Source organism: Adiantum capillus-veneris, chromosome 3, assembly GCF_014529385.1.
Source record: "Adiantum capillus-veneris isolate H3 chromosome 3, ASM1452938v2, whole genome shotgun sequence".
In the NCBI taxonomy this organism is placed as follows: domain Eukaryota; kingdom Viridiplantae; phylum Streptophyta; class Polypodiopsida; order Polypodiales; family Pteridaceae; genus Adiantum; species Adiantum capillus-veneris.
In genome coordinates this window covers 75,413,365-75,433,627 of record NC_140933.1, presented here as the reverse complement: position 1 = coordinate 75,433,627, position 20,263 = coordinate 75,413,365, and the positions used below count along the sequence as shown (strand labels likewise).

The 20,263-nt window shown below is 44.9% G+C and overlaps 1 protein-coding gene and 2 pseudogenes across 2 annotated transcripts in view; 2 read left to right on the top strand and 1 right to left on the bottom strand.

Moving 5' to 3' along the window:
• Nucleotides 1-20,263, bottom strand: part of LOC147461126 (glucose-inhibited division family A protein) — a 139,310-nt gene that overhangs the window by 36,352 nt on the left and 82,695 nt on the right. For both annotated transcript variants that reach the window (XM_086508743.1, XM_086508744.1), the window contains exon 4: nucleotides 123-236. In XM_086508743.1, the coding sequence (XP_086364869.1) occupies nucleotides 123-236 (114 nt within the window). The remainder of the gene's footprint in view (nucleotides 1-122; nucleotides 237-20,263) is intronic.
• LOC147461129 (uncharacterized) lies at nucleotides 1,929-3,443 on the top strand (annotated as a pseudogene).
• Nucleotides 3,463-6,963, top strand: LOC147461128 (uncharacterized; annotated as a pseudogene).

Here is a 20,263-nt window from a genome sequence, read left to right as displayed (position 1 = left end):
AGTGAAAACAGTCTTGAAGAATTTACAATAAGAAAAAACTGCAAAGGTTCTAATAGTAACTCAGGATAACATTTCACCCAAATAGAAGACATTAGTTTAGACCAAAAAAAAAAATCTCTTACCTCTCCAAAACGCTCTTCATTTCAAGTGCATATTCACGTTTGTCCGTTTGCGCTCGAAGTGCCCAAACTGCTGGTCCTTTTGATCGGTTCAGGACTCTTTTCTGTAGATAGCACCTGAACATAGCAACATATAGGACAAATATGAGCATTCAGGAAAAGAGGTGGTCCTACTATTTCAATAAAGACCAGACCATCTAGGTAGCTCCTAGCTTTGGATACACAGATCAAGTGGCTTTCAGTAGGAAAAAAAAGGTCTACCAGGTTGACTACAGGGCAAAACTTTCAAGCCCAACAAGGTACTCATGAAAGCAGACGCAAACCCAGCCAAGCCTACCATTAAATCACCAACATTGACAGCCGCCATAAGATTCAAGGAGTGTTAAACCCAAGTTAATTAGTTGAAGTAGCAATTCTTGGTTTAATCCCTTACACAACCAAGCCGCTCCCATCAATCCCTTTGGATGGGAACCGTAGAGAAGTCCAAACTCAAAAAGCTTTGCAAACCCCCGAGTGAGGTTGTTGCTCATGGAGAGAGCAAAGAGTTTGTACAGGCCACCTAGCTCCTACCTTCTCACAAGAAGACCTCTTTGTTCTGGTCCCTAATAATTACAAAGTCCTACAATAATGTTGAGCTTTGAATAGGAAAAGCATGAAAACAAAAAACTTACAAGACTTTACCATCGATGAAAATTGGAAATCTCCTTATAACCATACTAAGGACTCATGCTTGACATTTACTGAGTTTCTACAACACTATTCATTGCAGCTCCAATTGTTTTGCAATTTCAATGAGAAATCATGACAACTTGCACATCTTTGTGAGCAAGTGTGCATATGTTCCCATTGAGTGAGAACTTGCTGTCATAAGATGGTGACATGGCAACCCCTAGGGGGTTAGGGCACTTAAAAGACCCCAACTTATGGACAAACTGGCCAAGGACTCAAAGGTCCTAAAAACTGATAACATGGCAGTGTTAGGGCATAAAGGCCTTGTGCCTTAGTATCTGTCCATAAGCGTGGACACTTAAAAACCTAAGTCACTTACTCATTTTTATAAAACAATAAGAGAAGCCCCAGCCAAACACATAATCGTGGGCTTCTAACATAAAGCTCTCTCTCTCTCTCTTAAAAAAAACGGGTATCTTTCTCAGGGATGACCTTACCCTCTCACAGATCGCTCATATGCAGGAGGTAATGCCAGAGATTAGAGCGGCAAGATTGCCTTTTACCGAGATGGAAGAGTGGTGATATTGGAACGACGCTCCACATGACGATGTGAGGCCTATGGGACTGCACCCAAAGTTGCTACCTGGAATTGTAATGGATCTATGCGTCTTGATGTAGGTGCTTTTGAGGAGAGTTTTTCCAGGAGAGACATCATCTTCTACTCTGAGACGCATCAGGCCACTGGGCAGTCTATGCCTCACATTAATGGATACAGATGGGAGACAGCCTGTATACAGGAGACACAATCGGAGCACAGAGGGCAGGGCTCGGGAGGAGTGGCAATGTTATTCAGGGAGGAGCTGCAGCCATTGATACATATAGCTCGCAGGGATGAGCAAGCGAGGTACAAGTGGGTGAGATTGAGAGCAGAGACAGGCAGATATCTTTACATGGCTATTTGCTACTTTCCCTGAGTACGTCAGTATATGCACCACCTAAAGGACAATCCCCCTTTTCTATCTTGGATGATGACAAATTGACATATGGGAGTTCTCTAGAGATGGTGACATTATCATTCTAGGGGACTTCAATGCTAGGACTGCCCATCATCAGACAGTGTTTTATGATACCTCAGAGGAGATGTTGAGAGAGTTGGATGTGGTAGAGACAGACCTATCTCGACTATCGCAGGATGGGGAATATACTGAATATGGATGGCACTTGATAGACATGGGGACTGCACATGGATTGGCCATCTTGAATGGCCTACAGAGATTTCCCGCTGCGAGAGGTTTCACATGCTTTCCACACAGACACAGAGCCAGCACAGTGGATTATGTCATGGCACAGCCAAGCCTCATCTCTAGTATCCAGGATCTCACTGTTGGCCCAAGACCTGTTGGGGTGGCAGTGGATCGTGCTCTTGTCTCACTGACCATCCCTTTCCAGTTCAGTGTAGCACACAGGCCACGGGCAGCTGCCCCTACTCGCTACACCTTCATGCGGGAGACGGACTCTGTATACATAGATGGGATATACAGACGCTTGTGCACTAAGGAGCCAGGACGACCTCTGGAGGAGCTTACTACTATACCAACACAGACTTTACATGATGCAGCAGCAGAGGCATACCCACACACTCAGCCTGAGCAAAGACACCGTTCTGGGAGCATGCCCCAGAACAGCTGGTATGATACGGAATGCCGCGAGACTAGAGCTAGACTTCAGAGGGAGGTGCTTTTGGGAGACATCACTCACAGGCAGTCACAGATTGACTTCCGACGCCTAGTGCGGCGGAAGAAAAGGGCATTTTTGGCTCGACTAGAGCAGGATCTTTACCAGCTATTCTTGAGTCAGGACTCACGTGAGGCGTCGCGGCTCTTTCATGAGCAATCCCCCCCCCCTGCCATTACCTCTACAAAGACTTGGGGCTAGTATGCATCATCTTTGTACACAGTTTCCGAACAGCCGCCCCTCCCCGACCCCCCTGATCCATGCCCACACACAAGTGCTTTTTTCACCGCTGAGATGGTGAGGAAGGCCATTGACAGGATGAGGACTGGGAGAGCATATGATCATGATGGCTTAGTAGCTGAGCATTTCATGCATGCCAGAGATCTACTAGCAGAGCTTCTAGCAGTTATGTTTAACCATGCCATGTGTGAGGGCTTACCTGATACTTGGAGTCTTTCTACGATTGTACCCATCATCTAGTCAGGAGACCCTATGGAGCCTAGGAATTATCGCACTATCATGATTGGACACACATTGGCACGGTTGTACGCATCCATTCTTGAGCAACAGCTGAGTAGATGGGCAGAGAAGGAAGGGATACGTGCAGCTGGGCAGGCAGGTTTCAGGAGAGGCTTTTCTACTCTTGACCATATCTTGACACTCAGAGCCATCATTGAGGAGGGCAGATCACATGGGAGACAAATCTAGTGTAGCTTTGTGGACTTCCGCAAAGCATTTGACACAATACCCAGAGCTATATTGATGCGCAGATTACAGGAGATGGGAGCACCCACAGAGCTCATTTGGGGGATCATGGCATTGTACAGGTCACTAGTGGGGCAGGTACGCACCTTAGAGGGTTTGTCCGCACCGGTTCACTCCACTATTCGTGTGAAGCAAGGCTGCCCGCTCTCTCCTACTCTATTTGGTATGTATGTGGATGAGGTTGCTGACTACATTGAGAGAGATGGTGATAGAGGTGCATAGCTGGCAGGGACATGGATTCCACTATTGCTCTATGCTGATGATATTGTGTTGATTTCCGACTCTCCAGAGGGGATGCAACGTCACTTGGATGCTCTGCATAGATTTGCTCACGAAAGTGGTTTGTCTGTCAACCTTGGTAAAACCAAGGTCACGGTATTTAATACCACCCCACAATGGATCAGGAGGTCAACGCCCGCATTCACATACGGCCAGGAGACTGTGGAGTATACAGATGCTTACACTTACCTTGGAGTGGTTTTTAGTGGACCAGCATTTTCACTGAGGAGAGTAGCAGAGACTAGATTGACCAGAGCCCATGCAGCATTGGGCAGATTGGAGAGGATGTGTTCACAAGTTCAGTTTTAGGAGCCTCAGACGAAGGTCTAGCTATTTGACACTTTAGTGGAGTCTGCATTGCTCTATGGAGCTGAGATATGGGGACCTTCATTGGATCATCACGGGAGGACAGGTCGCACTGATGGGTGGGGGGACATGGAGAAGCCTTTGGTCTCTATGATCTCGCGGCTCATTAGAGCCAAGGCTTCAGTACCGCGTGCCATTATCTGAGCAGAGCTAGCTGCTCCCCCACTAGTAGTCGAGGCGCTTACCAGATCTGTTGCCTTCAAACACCGCATGTGGGAACTTCCCAGAGACAGATATGTCCGCCTTGCACTTGAGTCCTCTCGACAGGTAGCCATGCAGGGAGATACAGCATGCCGGTATGGTGAAATGACATCATGGTTTCAGGCGCATGGGTTCAGCATAGACAGATTGCCCCCCCTTCCAGTACTCATTAGAGGCACCCTCTCCAACTCTTACACAATCCGAGATCACCAGGCTCATCCGACAGGACCCGGCTCAGCTAGACATCAAGAGGACATGGATACAGCCAGCACAGGAGCTAGGCACGAAGATGGCTTTCTACAGAGAGCATCTTCTCCAGCTTACAGGGGACGGTTTTGTGACGAGGCCCAGATACATGGGACACTCACTTGTCTCATGGGATACGATGTGCTATTGGCCAGATACGCACATCTTCACACCAGATACGCACATCTTCACACCAGCTGCGGATCGAGACTAGGACATTATAAAGAAGAGACATCAGCATGGGGTATGTGGCAGAGATTAGGGGATCTCTATGCACAGCAAAGTGCAATAAGTAAAGTGTATTGGCTGAAAAAGCTCATCGATCTCTGCATGAAAGAGGGTACGATGATGTCAGTACACCTAAATGAGTTCAACTCAATTTTCAGCCAACTGACAAATTTGAAATTTGAGATTGATGACGAATTCAAAGCTACTTTCTTGATGTGTACATTTCCTAAAAGTTGGGACTTTCCGGACATCTTTGAGCAATTCGAATACGACGCTTACATACTTGGATGTAGAGAGTTCTCTTCTTATGAAAGAGACGAACAGGAAGAATACTATCACAATGACTTCTTCCAATGCTTTGCATACGAGAGGTAGATTCCAGCAGAGGGGAAAGAATTACCACAAGGGCAAGGCAAGTAGCAAGTCTCGTGCTAGAAAGGATGTAGAATGCCATCATTGTGGAAAAAGGCCACAACAAGCGTGAATGCTATGAGTGGAAGAAAGAGAGGAACAAAGATGCTGAATCTGATGCAAAAAATAAAGGAAATGCAAAGAAGAGCTCAGTGAAAAGTGAAGAAATCGATGTTGCTAGTAACTGTGACAGTGACAGTAGCACTGATGTTCTTGATGTTTCTTCTGTGGATGCAGGTTCTTTAGTCACTGGCTCTGAAGATGACATGCATACTTGGATTCTTGATTCCGGAGCCTCTTTTCATCTTACACCTCATAGGGAATGGTTTTTCCACTGTAAAGGTGGAAGGCATGGCACTGTCCACTTGGGGGACAATCATGACTATGACATTGCAGGTATTGGTAGTGTGCATTTATCCTTTGCTGATGGTATGGTTTTTATGTTGCAATATATATGACATGTACCACAATTGAAGAAGAGTTTGATAAGTACAAGTCAACTCAATGATGTTGGCTACCACACTACTTTTGGCGATAGAAAATGGAAAATATAATGGTTCTAGGATTGTTGCTAAGGGTTCTAAAAGTGACATCTTATATCCTTTATTTGTATCTAGTGTGAGTGACCATGTTGTCACCGTAACCGAGCACCCACGTGTTTCTTTGTGGCATGGCCGGTTGGGACACATGAGTAAAAGGGGAATGCAAACTCTTTCTTGTTCTTGTTATTTGTCGTGTTTGAGGTATGTTGATTTTACTCATTGTGAGCATTCTATTTATGGTAAGCACGCTCAAACACCGCACAATAAATCTCTTTGTACTAAGTCTTCACAGTTAGAGTTAGTACACTCTGATGTATGTGAAATGCCATAATTGTCATTAGGAGGAAAGAAGTATTTTGTTTCCTTCATTGATGACGCGACTCGCAAGGTGTGGGTATATCCAGTGATGTATTGGATACGTTTAAAAAGTTCCTTACATATGTAGAGAATCAGACTGGCAAGAAGCTTAAGTCTTTGCGCTCAAACAATGGGGGGGAGTGTGTGTCAAAAGCTGTCAAGGACTTTTGTGACACAAAGGGTATTAAAAGAGAGCTCCTTGCTCCTTTTAACCCTTAATGGAGTTGTAGAAAGACTAAACCGGAGCATTGTAGAGAAGGTTCGGAGTATGTTGTCACATGTTGCGCTACCCAATGGGTTTTGGGTAGAAGTTGTGCAAGCAAATGTTCACTCGATCAATCAGTCACCAAATAAGACTTTGGGTGTGGTCACCACCCTCATATGCACATTTGAGAGTGTTTGGCTGCGCATCATATGTTTACATCCGGAGTGAATTGCGTAGCAAACTTGGTCCAAAGTCTAGCAAATATATTTTCCTAGGATATGGTGAAGAAGGTAAAATGGGGTATAGATTATGGGATCCCGCATTGAGGAAGATAATACGCAGCAATGATGTCATATTCAATGAGAATTGCATGCACAAACAGCCCACTAGAGTTGAGGAAATCAAACGGGTTGTTTTTAGGAAAGATGTACCTTATGGACAGCCAAGAATGCCCAATGTTCAGCAACATATTAATGCAGAAAATCAGCAAATAGGTGCTGAAAATCAGCCAAATGAAGTTGCCATTGATGCACCACAAGTTGAGGAACAGGATCATGAAGGAAATCAGCCCATTGATGCAATGCAACCGGCTGAACAGCCTGCTGTCTTTGATGATGTACAGGCTGAAACACCTGCCATGGACCATTGGGTACGTAGATCTACTCGGAAGACTAGACCTCCTGATAGATATGTCCCATCTATGGACTATGTAATACTTACCGATTGTGATGAACCCTCTTGCTACAAAGAGGCTATGCAGAGGGATGACAATAAGAAATGGTACAAAGCAATGCTCTCCGAGATGCAATCCTTGGAGAAGAACCATAGATGGATTTGGTAGATCTACCGAAGGGACAAAAAGCTTTGCCATGTAAATGGATTTACAAAAAGAAAGACACGTCAAATGCTTCTCCTAAGTACAAAGCACGTTTGGTTGCAAAGGGGTAAAAGCAAAAGCATGGCGTTGACTTTGATGAAATCTTCTCACCTGTCGTAAAACTTGCTACTTTACACATTGTTTGCTACTTTACACATTGTTTTAGGCCCCGTTGCTTCTCAACAAAGTTTGCGTGAACACTTTGACATGAAGGATCTTGGTGATGCCAATCACATTCTTGGTTTGCGTATCTTTCAAAATAGACACAAAGGTCTTCTTTATCTATCTCAGATAGATTACATCCATAAAGTTTTGCAACATTTCAATATGGAGGGGGGAAAGGCGATAGGCACTCTGTTGCCTCCATATGTGAAACTTAGTGCAGATGACAGCCCAAAATCAAATGATATGCGGGCTGAAATGGCCAAGATTCCAAATGCATTAGCCGTTGGCAGTTTAATGTATGCTATGGTCGCCACACGTACAGACATTGCATTTGCAGTGGGAGTGGTGAGTAGATACATGAGTAATCCTCTCCTCTCTTCTCCATTGCTGCACACACACGCGCTCTCGCACGCGCACTTCAACTGGTATCAAAGCAGAGGGATTGGGAGTACCATTGGAGCTCAACGGGGAAGCAAGCGGAGAAGTAGCAAAAACTGCAACACGTTTTTGCAGATCTGTTTTGATCTATCAGAACGTCTTCATTCGAGCCGATTCCCGCGATTCCTAACCAGTTTTCCGTCCTCTTCAACTTTGCAGAAGAAAGTTTTCTCAAAATTTTCACCAATTTTAAGATACGTCACTCAAACTGCTTGTAGCTGCAGATTTTTATAGCTCTGTTTTGACCTGTAAAAATAGCTTATTTCATGTCCATTCCCGCAATTCCCAACCGTTTTCGCATGGTCTACAACTTTGCATAAGGAAGTTTCTGCAAATTTTGCACAGCAGGGTGGTCTACCTTCGTCGATTCTTCTGCGTACAGGTTTTTGTTGCAGACTCTTTCTGCAATCTCTGTCACATGCATATTTGATGTAAGTTCTTGAGGGTCTGTTAAATCAGACAAACCGCCGCAACGATTACAGAAAAGCGTTTCTGTGGTTGATGTAAGATCTTATGCGGTTTATGTATTGTGATGGAAATATACAAAGCCTATTGTTCAGGGTCGTCGTAAGGTTTTATTGAACTGGGGGATTCTGAAATGTGGAGATCCTTTCGGTGATATAGGTTTTGGAGCGAGCCCCCGACATCCCCATAGTTTCGGCATCGACATAGGATGTATGTTTATACGGTTAGTGCAGTGTTAGTGTGCATCTGCTGACCCCGCCATTGTTGGCATTGTTGTCATCTTTATGTGTATGCGCTTGACAGTGTTCAGTTGGTCAGAGACACTCTTCTAAAATTAGAGACATTGAAAGTGACAGTTCTTTGAGATTCTATCTTGCCATTTGATCAGTGTTTGAATCATTGTACACATTTGTTTTGGGTTCAGAAGTCAGTTTTGCAAGGGAGACTCTGCCAAAAATTTTCAAGCTTTCTATCATCTTCTTTAATGCAACGGATCTATTGCTTTTGTTCCTTGTTGAGTGACGGCTTCATCATCGGAAAACTCTTTGTTCAATATTGAGAACAATATTGAGAAGTTAGATGGCACTAACTTCCCATTTGGAAGGAACAAATTTACAATGTCTTAGTACAGAAGAAGCAGATCCGGCCGATAAAGATGAAGGGGATAAAGCCTCAGGATATGGATGAGTATGCTTGGCAACAGTTGGATGAGCTTGCCAGGTCCACCATCATGCTAACTTTGTCAAAGAATGTGTACTTCAATGTGAACATGGAAAAGACTAGCTATGAGCTGTGGAAGAAGTTATGTGACCTGTATGAGACACAAAGTGCAACATCATACGTTTATTGGCTAAAAAAGTTAATTGATTTGAAGATGGATGAGGACACACCCATGTGCAACCATCTCAATGAGTTCAACACAATTTTCAGTCAGCTTTCTGCGCAGGGAGCCAATTTCGAAGATTCGGTCAAAGCAATGTTCTTGCTAGTTATGTTGCCAAAAACTTGGGATACTTTTCGCATAGCCATAAGTAACTCAGCACCTCCTGATGGTTTAACATGTGCTCATGTTGAGGGCAGTTTGCTTACTGAAGAAGTGCATAGTGATGTGTGTGGACCTATGCCTAACATATCCATGAGAGGTTCATTGTACTTTGTTACATTCATTAACGACTTCTCAAGGAAAGTGTGGGTATATTCTCTCAGAAAGAAGGATATAGTTCTTTCAAAATTTCAGAATTTTGTGGCATTAGTGGAGAATCAGTCTGGCAAGAAAGTCAACTGCCTAAGGTCAGACAATAGTAGTGAGTATGTCACTAAAGCCTTTCAAAAATTTTGTGATTCCAAAGGCATCAAAAGAGAGTTGACTGCTCCATAAAACCCTCCACAAAATGGTGTTGTTGAGAGGATGAAGCGTACCATACAAGAGAAAATACGTAGCATGTTGTGTAATGCAGAGTTGCTGAAACCGGCCCGTAGGGCGGTAGGCGTTGGCTTTCACCCGAAATTCTTTACTTTAGACACACACACACACACAGAGCATTTTGCAAAGAGAACCTGCGGCAGGAATTAGCACTTGAACACACACAGGGCTCGGAAGCTAGAATGCTGCGAGCAGACACCGACAACCTGTAGCCCCAAAATTGGCGCCCCTTTCGGTATTTCTTTATTCTTTCGGAGGGTAAATTACAAGGTAAGGTCCTAGCAATCCTTCACGTGTATCCACCTAGATACCATTTGATTTGGCCAAATTTCGGTAGCATAACAGCCCCAAACCTTGCGGGAAACCAATTCCCCTGCTCGAGCTCACTTGCACTGGCGTATACCCTCTGATTCCTGCCCAAAAACAGTAAATTCAGCACGCAGTCTTTACTCGTTTTTGCCCTGTTTTCAGCCCCAAACAGTCCCATAACTGTCCTCTGCCGGTGGGGCACGATTCCCAAAGGTTCTGGCGTCCGTATGGCTGAAAAACACTAAAATTACAGCGCACACACAGCGCTGATTTTGCACCTGTATGGTGAGGTTATGACCCTCACCAGTGCCTGCTTCTGAGTAGCAGTTAGCTACCCCTGTTCCTGCTCAAGGAGGCTCTTGCCTCAGCACAAAAGCATGAACCCACACAGCTGTACATCAGTCAAATGAGGAGCCCTCTTGTTGGGCATCACATAACTGCACGTAGGGGAGAGAGAGAGAGCAGTGTGTAGTGTGCAGGGCATCACTCCTAGCACCACACTGTACATGAGAGGGAAAGGAAGCACTCCATAGCTCTTAACCTGTGACCCACTGCAAATGAAGCCTCTCCCTTCTCTAAATACAGCGCCAATTCTTCTACAAGAGGAAACTGCATGAAAATTCGACACTTGGCGCATTTACAAGCATTTTCCCGTTTCGGGTTCGCCGCTTAAAAATATCCTGACCGGTTGCCCAATTGACTTCGCGGCAGAGTTGTAAAATGTTCCCCTAGTCATACCGGAGGTAATGACGCGAACACATTTCACGGCCCAAAATAGCAGTTCCCTAAATTTTAGGAGATGCTTCCGTTGGGCTCCCACTCATCTTCTGACCATCTATCCTCATTGGGACCGCATCCAAAAGTGCAATGTGGCCCAACTGTCGGATACTTTTTGTTGGTAGTCCCACCTTGACTTTACGCCTTAATTGAGTTCACTTCCTAGTATCCACCTACTTGCTAAGTGTGACGGGGGGACCTATATGATCTTGCTCTGAGCCTAGACATCCTATTACAATACGAATTCCAGTGCCGACCACTTCGCGTCTGCGGATGAAACTACCGTTCACATTGGCCATACAATGTCCGACCGTTTGCTACTTCAAAAAGAGTCTCAAAACAAATAAAATAAACCCCATTGGAAAGAAACCAACAACCAAGGTTAGCAGTAGCCACATCCTTGTGACATGGTTAATAACTGCCACGTCCTCGTGACATACCCCCCTCTTGAAATCGCAAACGTCCTCGATTGCATACCATAAATACACGCCATTGATGATCTTGTGCTATTAACACTCTTTTATCAGCGCATGTATCCGCAAGAAAGGTCCTAACATACATAGATACAAATGACTTAATGAGGCCTTCATACTTTTTCCATTTGCATCTATGGCACGGAATTCATATGTACATTTGATGTACTAGCTCTATCATTACCCCTCCTTTGCACACGTTGGGTTGGGGCATAAGTAGGCTGTAACCCAAAGGCTTCAAGGTAAAGTTGCAATACATTTGGTGACTCTGACAGTTCGTGCTCTTCCATCCACTTTGCATCCATAGGCGGATAGTTCTTGAACTTCACCAAATAGCGTCTTGCAACTTGTCCTTTAACTTTTCTGTCCTTCTGTGCCAAAACTTGCTCAGATACCAGGATCTCATCAAGTTCCTCAACTTCTGGCTGATCCTCATATGGCATATCTTCTGGCACATCACCCACGAAGGGTCTTAGAAGACTCACGTGAAACGCATTATGAATCTTCCACGCATCAGGCAATTTCAGCCTATAAGCCACATCGCTCACCTTGTCAAGCACTTGAAAAGGCCCATAGTAACGCATGCTGAGCTTAGGAAACAGTCGTTCCTTACCCTTCATCTTCTTTAACCTTGCCTTTCGAACTTTAAGAGAACCCAATCACCAGGTGATAATAGCAATTCACGATGGTGACGATCAGCAGCCTTTTTCTGCTTTGCCTGAGTCTTCTCGAAGGCAACTTAAATCTTCTTATACATCTCATCCATGTTCTCAACATATCGATCTGCCTCAAAGATCTTGTCCTTTGTATGCAAAATGGGAGGAATCTTTTTGCCGCCTTCAACAATTTCAAAAGGTGCTTTGCCAGTAGACGAATGCACCGTATTACTGTACGCATACTCAAGCATAGGCAAATACTGTTCCCACTTGCCCTTATTATTTGACACACAGCATTTCAACAGATCTAAGACAGTAGAATTAGCCTCATCTGACTGTCCATCAGTTTGTGGATGAAGCGAAGACGAGAATTTGAGCGTAGTGCCCATGCTCTCAAACAATCCTCTCCAGAACAGACTGGTCATGCGAGGATCACAATCATTGATAATCGATTGTGGCATACCATGGTACTTAAACACATTGTACATGAACAAGCGTGCCATCTGATCAGATTTTATCTTCTTCCTCACAGGGATAAAATGGGCCTGCTTGCTGAACCTGCAGATAATGGTCCATATACCATCACTCCCTGTTGGCGTCCTTGGAAGATCAAACATAAAGTCCATAGCAATGCTTTCCCATGGCTTATCCGGAATCGGCAATGGTTGTAACAACTCTGGTGTCTTTTGCGTGTCAAACTTGACCTTTTGGCAAACTATGCATGCTCGCACAAAGGCATCCACATCTCTCCTCAAGGTAGGCCAATAGAAGAACGTCTCTACCGCTTTAACTGTTGCATCAATGCCACAATGCCCTGCATACAATGGGACATGACTCTCTTCCATGACCTTATGTCGCAGTGGCCTAGTGACACAAACTCTGCCATGCATCATCATAAAACCATCTCTGAGGAGGTAGTTCTCGTGATGTTGCCCCTCTTGTAACTGTTCAAAGATCCTTGCAAAATCTTCATCAGCAGTATACTGTTCCTTCAGGTCATCTAACTCATGATGATAAGAAATTGACACAGTTGAAATTTGTGGCTTTCTTGATAATGCATCAGCCACAACATTCTTCTTGCCTTCCACATGCATCATCTGGAAGTGGAACATGGAAAGAATGTTTGCCCATCGCATATGCTTTTCGGATAACTTTGATTGTGTCAAGAAGTATCACAAGGTCTGGTGATCTGTTTGGACAACAAAATCAGCACCTAAGAGGTAGTGCTTCCAGCTAGAAAGCGCATGAATCATGGCCAAGAGCTCTTTCTCATAGACTTGCATCGTCCTCTCTGGCCCTTGCAAAATTCGGCTTTCATAGGCTACTACCCGTCCGTCTTGCATTAGCACTGCTCCGATGCTACTGCCACACGCGTCACACTGGATCACAAATGACTTCCTCAGATCTGGCAAAACAATAACTGGATCTGAAGTCAATTTTCCTTAAAGAGACTAAAAGCTGAAATCTCTTTTTGGGTCCATCTGAAAGTGACCTCTTTCTTTTGCAATGCGTGAAGAGGCGATGCTATCTCTGCAAAATTTCTTATAAACCTTCTATAGTGAGAACACAATCCCAAGAAGCTTCTGACATCGTGCACAGTCTTCAAGTCTCGCCATGTCTTGATAGCTTCGACCTTTGCGGGATCCATTCTAACACCATCCTTTGAGACTATGTGGCCTAGAAAGTGGATCTCTTCGAGGAAGACTTCACTTTTCTTAGGATTGACACGTAACCTATGACTGCGCAACTCTTCGAACACAATGGTCAAGTGACGCCTGTGGTCCTCTTCATTCTTCGAATACACTATCATGTCATCGAAGAACGTTCCAACAAACTGTTGATGCGAGCGGAAAATCCGGTCCATCATTCTGTTGAACGTGGCAAGAGCATCTGTTAGCCCAAACGGCATCACTAGAAACTCATAAAGACCAAATGTCGTTCTAAACGCAGTCTTGTGCACATCCTCTGGCCTTATACGAATGTGATGGTACCCACTCTTAAGGTCTATCCTGCTGAAAATCGCAGCACCCTCTAAACGATCGAGAATATCATCAATTCTAGGAATAGGGAACCTATTCTTGATGGTATTCTTATTCAACGCACGGTAATCAATACACATGCGCCATGAGCCATCCTTCTTCTGCATTAGGAGCACTTGGGAGCAAAAGGGTGAAGAACTAGGCTGAATCAGCCCCTTCTCTAATAACTCCTCAACCTGGCCCATAATCTCTTTCTGCTGCGCCGCACTAACCCTGTACGGAGGTCTATTTGGTGGGCTACACCCTGGCACCAAATCTATCCGATGGTCCTCAGGTCTCTCTGGCAGCAATTACGACGGTAATGAATCAAAAAAACAGTCACTAAACTTTTGCAAAAATGCTGACCTTTCTTTATCTAACACAGATAAATTTGACTGATCACTATCTGAGACATCACGTGCAAAAATCAAGTACACAGAAAGATGATTCTTTATTACAGAAGTGATAGCAGAAGCAGATACAATAGGGACTGACTCTCCTTTAAGCTTTACATCCAACATGTGAGTTTTGCCCCTATGCTGTACAGTGATCTTTTTGTTGTAGGCATCCAAGAGACTACAAGGCGTCACAACATTCCAGCGGCATGATATAAAACTCTTTAGTGTCCACATACGACTGAATATGCAAACCCAGTTTTCCAATGATGGGAGTAACACACTCTAAGTGGCCAAGACATGCCAACCCAGCCTCTGCTGTGTACCCCATCTCTTGAGCTCTGATGCCCAGCTTCATAGCTAAATCTGGTGAGACAAAGTTGGCTTTGGCACCTGGATCAAAGAAGATGAGTGTCGTCTAATCCCTAACTTTACCCCATGCCCTGCATAACTCACTGGCATCTGGGCTGGGCCTGTCACCCACCATGTCTGGCACTAAACCTGCCGTGGGTTTTGGCTTCTTGCCTTTCTGGTCTTCTTTGTCCTCTGAGTCAGCTGGCCTTTTCCTCTTTGGACAATTGATAGAAAAGTGACCAGGCTGCTCGCATATAAAGCATTTGTTCTCAGCCATTAGGACCTTCTTTTCCTCGAGCGACTTGCGCACAAAAGGCTTCCTTTTCTATTTCTCTGTCTGCGGTCCAGAAGTCCCAACTAAATCCTTGTCTTTGGTGGCCTTTTCTGACCCCTATGACGCATCAGGAGCCATTTCCACAAAGGGCTTCTTCGCTTTTCTTTTCCTGCCCTCCTTTGTCACTGCTCGGAAATCCACTTTCCTCTCCTTTCAACAAGGCAAGACCAGTGTTCGCAACTTCCATAAGCTGAGTAAGGGTAGCCCTTCTGTTCTTTGTACAGTAATCGCGAAGCCTCTTAGGTAGCCCACAACAGTACTTTTCTATCTGCTCTGTGAGTGACACAAATCTGTAGGAGGTCACTGAGAGTAACGCTTTACAAAACCTCCTATTGTACTCCGGCAAGCTCTTGCACGAAGCATGTTGGCTCTGAAAGGTGGCGGGCTAAACTGGCATAACCTGTGGAATAGGCGTTCTAGCCACCTGTTCAAGCACGGAAGGAACCTGCTTTGGAGCCCCCGACTCCGCAGCATACGAGTGTTCCCTTTTCTCCTGCGCCACATGAAGTACCTGGGCTTCAGCATCAACAAGCTCCGTACGCGGTGTAGGTTGCCTATTTTGTTGTTACACTGGTGGCGCTTGCAAGAATTCCATAAACCTCGGATTCTGCACCAGCTGCGATAAGACATTCACCGCAGCAACTAACTGAGTCTTGAACGCATCATCCTCAAGTTGCCCAGTCATAAAGCCCTGTACTACTGGAGGGACATTCACGTTGATAGGAGGTACAGACTGACGTGGCCGTGAGCTCTCGCCAATCTCAACAACCATAGGAATCTCCTGTACTACTGGAGGGACATTCACGTTGACAGGAGGTACAGACTGACGTGGCCGTGAGCTCTCGCCAATCTCTACAACCATAGGAATCTCCTACCTGCCTTTGGAGAGGAACCCTCTTCCATAATTCCCTTCCCCTTGTCGGCCATAGTGTAATCCCTGTGTTCCTACACTGTGTGTCTTTATCCCAAAGCAATCCAGGCTCACTCTTTAAGGAAAAAGTGATTGATGTCCCGGCAATGGAACCATGAAACCGGCCCGTAGGGCGGTAGGCGTTGGCTTTCACCCGAAATTCTTTACTTTAGACACACACACAGAGCATTTTGCAAACAGAACCTGTGAGGGGAATTAACACTTGAACACACACAGGGCTCGGAAGCTAGAATGCTCCGAGCAGACAACGACAACCTGTAGGCCCCAAAATTGGCGCCCCTTTCTGTATTTCTTTATTCTTTAGGAGGGTAAATTACAATGTAGGGTCCCGGGAATCCTTCTCGTGTATCCACCTAGATACCATTTGATTTGGCCAAATTTCGGCAACATAACAACCCCAAAACTTGCGCGAAACCAATTCCCCTACTAGAGCTCACTTGCACTGGCGTATACCCTCTGATTCCTGCCCAAAAACAGTAAATTCAGCACGCTGTATTTACAAGTTTTTGCCCTGTGTTCAGCCCCAAACAGTCCCCTAATTGTCCTCTGCCGGTGGGGCACGATTCCCAAAGGTTCTGGCGTCCGTATGGCTGAAAAACACTAAAATTACAGCGCACACACAGCGCTGATTTTGCACCTGTATGGTGAGGTTATGACCCTCACCAATGCCTGCTTTGGAGTAGCAGCTAACTACCCCTCTTCCTGCTCAAGGAGGCTCTTGCCTCAGCACAAAAACATGAACCCACAGAGCTGTACATCAGTCAAATGACGAGCCCTCTTGTGGGACATCACATAACTGCACGTAGGGGGGAGAGAGAGAGAGAGAAGTGTGTAGTGTGAAGGGCATCACTCCTAGCACCACACTGTACATGAGAGGGAAAGGAAGCACTCCATAGCTCTTAACCTGTGACCCACTGCAAATGAAGCCTCTCCCTTCTCTAAATTCAGCGCCAATTCTTTTGCAAGAAAAAACTGCATGAAAATTCGACACTTGGCGCATTTACAAGCATTTTCCCGTTTTGGGTTCGCCGCTTAAAAATATCCTGACCGGTTGCCCAGTTGACTTCGCGGCAGAGTTGTAAAATGTTCCTCTAGTCATACCGGAGGTAATGACGCGAACACATTTCACGGCCCAAAATAGCAGTTCCCTAAATTTTAGGAGATGCTTCCGTTGGGCTCCCACTGGTCTTCTGACCATCTATTCTCATTGGGACCGCATCCAAAAGTGCAATGTGGCCCAACTGTCGGATACTTTTTGTTGGTAGTCCCACCTTGACTTTACGCCTTAATTGAGTTCACTTCCTAGTATCCACCAACTTGCTAAGTGCGACGGGGGGACCTATATGATCTTGCTCTCAGCCTAGACATCCTCTTACCATACGAATTCCAGTGCCGACCACTTCCCGTCTGCGGATGAAACTACAGCTCACATTGGCCATACAATGTCTGACCGTTTGCTACTTCAAAAAGAGGGTCTCAAAACAAATAAAATAAACCCCATTGGAAAGAAACCGACAACCAAAGTTAGCAGTAGCCACATCCTTGTGACATGGTTAATAACTGCCACGTCCTCGTGACAGTTGCCTAATGGATTTTGGGCGTAAGCGTTTGCAATTGCTGTCCATCTTATTAATAGATCTCCTAACAAGGCTTTAGATGAGAAGGTACCTGAAGAGCTTTGGTTTGGGAAGCCACCTTCTTACAAGCATCTTAGAGTCTTTGGCTGTTGTAAGGTGCAACGAAATGAATGTTTGAACTTTGCTCAAGATGAGTGCTCCGAACTGTGCTCAAGGTTCCTTTTGTTCTTATGGAAGGGAGAGCCTTCCGTTCTTAATGAGAGAGTGCAATGGACACAAACAAAGTGAATGGACACTGCGTGAAAGTGTATGAGACTGAGAGATGGAGAGAGGAGAAATACGACACCAGAGACGTTGTAAAACCCTCCTCCGAAGGCCCCACTCTCTATGGCGAGAGCGGTCTACTTATGATTGCACAAATCTCTACAATGCTTAATCTTGCCGACGATGTCGACGACGATGAGGACGACGACGAGACGGGCTGAAATCTGAAAATGCTAATGGCTGAAATCTGCAAATCTTTATGTGCTGAATTCTGACTCTATGTCGGTGACAATGTCGGTGACATGTACGACGACGACACGCTGAAAACGCGCGTTTTCCAGGCTTAAACTATAAACCTTGCAGAAACTGACCGTGCGGCGAGGAACTGCTGCGGGAAGGTGAGATCTGCGAGGTTCGGACTTGATCTGCGGTGTCTAAAGGCTGAAAACTGAAAACGCAAACCAAAACTGCTAGGGCTGAAATTGGTCCTGCTGTCGCCGGTGGTTCTGCAAATGCAAAACGCTAGGCTGTCTGCTGTGTCGTGATGATGTCGGGGCTGATCTGCTATGCACAAAACGCCAAGGCTGATCTGATGCAAAAACGCTAGGTCCTCAGATGGCTGAAGACGCTAGAGCTGCTGCGGGTGTTGGTCTTGCTGAGAAGTTGCCTGTTGAGCAAGGTGCTCCTGCTGCCTCTTCTGCTAGAAAGTGCTAGCGCTAGATTTTTATTTATACAAACTTAGCAAAATTGCCCTACCTGCTCTCCAACATAAGTGACTTAAAAATATAAGTGAAAAATGTCAAAAATAGGAAAAATAGGCTAAATGCACTGGAAAATTCCCTGAAGGATTCTGATGGATTCTGATGGGAATGCTTATGATCATGCTGTGTGCAACCAGAGGATATGCATCTACACTAAGTGTCTGGACATGCACGGTCTGTGAACAAACTCTCAAAAGTGCTAGATCACTTCCTATTCTAGACTGACTTGACTGAATTGAACCCTGGTCATGCTGTAGCTTGTCCACGGACACATAGGGTTGGATGTGTCACGTGACAGCTGTGAAGCGTATTGCCATGTTCCAAAGGAGTTTCGAAGCAAGTTGGCTCCTAAGTCAAAGAAATGCATATTTCTTGGCTATGGCAATCCTGGCGAGATGGGATTTCGGTTATGGGATTCTGAAGCTAAAAAGATAGTTCGCAGCAATGACGTATACTTCAATGAAGAAAAGATGCATAAGAAGCCTGTGCATACAGTGGAGGTCAAGAGAGTTATCTTCCAAGCACAATAGGACTGAAATGCCTAATGTCAGACAACAAGTACAAAATCCTCTTGTAGAACAAGATGTTGTTGAGGGACAACCGGCTCAAGCAATTATTAGAAGGTCTACAAGAGTTTCGATATATTACTCCCTCACTGGACTACATTATGTTGACAGATTGCGGAGAGCCTTCCTACTATAAGGATATACCTAGATGAATCCAGGATAAGCCCAGATTCACCCTTGAAGGAAAGTGCAAGGTATACAGTCACCCACAAGACAATATAACCATCAGCTCCATCATGCATAGTATTGACTAAATACCATGACATCCCCACTAACGTCGTCAGTGCCCAATAGTGGGTGTAGAACTAGGTACTAACATATGCTCCCCAACACAACACAAACAACACGCACACACACATGAGCATACATCAACACAAAGTTCAACGTACTGAGTTTCTGTCATGACTCCGGAGATCAAGGGCAGACTCAGCTGTAACGAAGCCTAGCACTAAAAGAAGCATTAAAATCGGAAAAATTAGCACAAAGTTGAGGTAGTTGATAGGGCATAAGCACCACAAAAGATAGAAAGAATTAGCACAATATCAACGGGTCGTAACTCGGACGAAAACTTCAGAATGTGAATTCTGCATGTCTGATGTACGACTAAAAAATATACCTAGATGAATCCTGCTATAAGGAAGCCACGTCAATGGATGACAAGGCAAAGTGGGAGAAAGCTATGCAATCAGAAATGGACTCGTTGCATAAAAATCAAACTTGGAGGTTGGTTCGGTTGCCTAAGGGTAAAAAGGCATTACTATGCAAATGGGTGTATAAGCAAAAAATTACACCTCATGATAATAAACCCAAGTTCAAGGCATGACTTGTTGCTAAAGGATTTAAGCAGCAGCAAGGTATTGACTTTGATGAGATCTTTTCTCCAGTTGTCAAGATGACTACTCTGCGGTGTGTACTTGCATTGGTTGCTAAAGAGGACATGGAACTTGACCAAATGGATGTCAAGACGGCATTCTTCATGGTGATCTCCAAGAAGAAGTTTATATGCAACAGCCAGAAGGTTTTGTTGAGAAGGGCAATGAAGACTTAGTGTGTCAGTTAGAAAAGACTCTTTACGGTCTAAAGCAGTCATCAAGGGAGTGGTATCGTAAATTCTACTCGTTCATGCTCTCTCAAGGCTATAAACGTAGCGATATGGACCATTGCCTCTACACTAAGCGAGCTAAAGATGGTAGTTTGCTAATTTTGGTCCTTTATATGGATGATATGTTAATTGCTGGGAAATGCAGGGATGAGATTTCAGCCTTGAAGTCAGAGTTACATGCAAACTTTGAAATGAAAGACATAGGTGAAGCAAGCCATATCCCTGGCATGCGCATTAAGCGAGACAGATGTAAGAA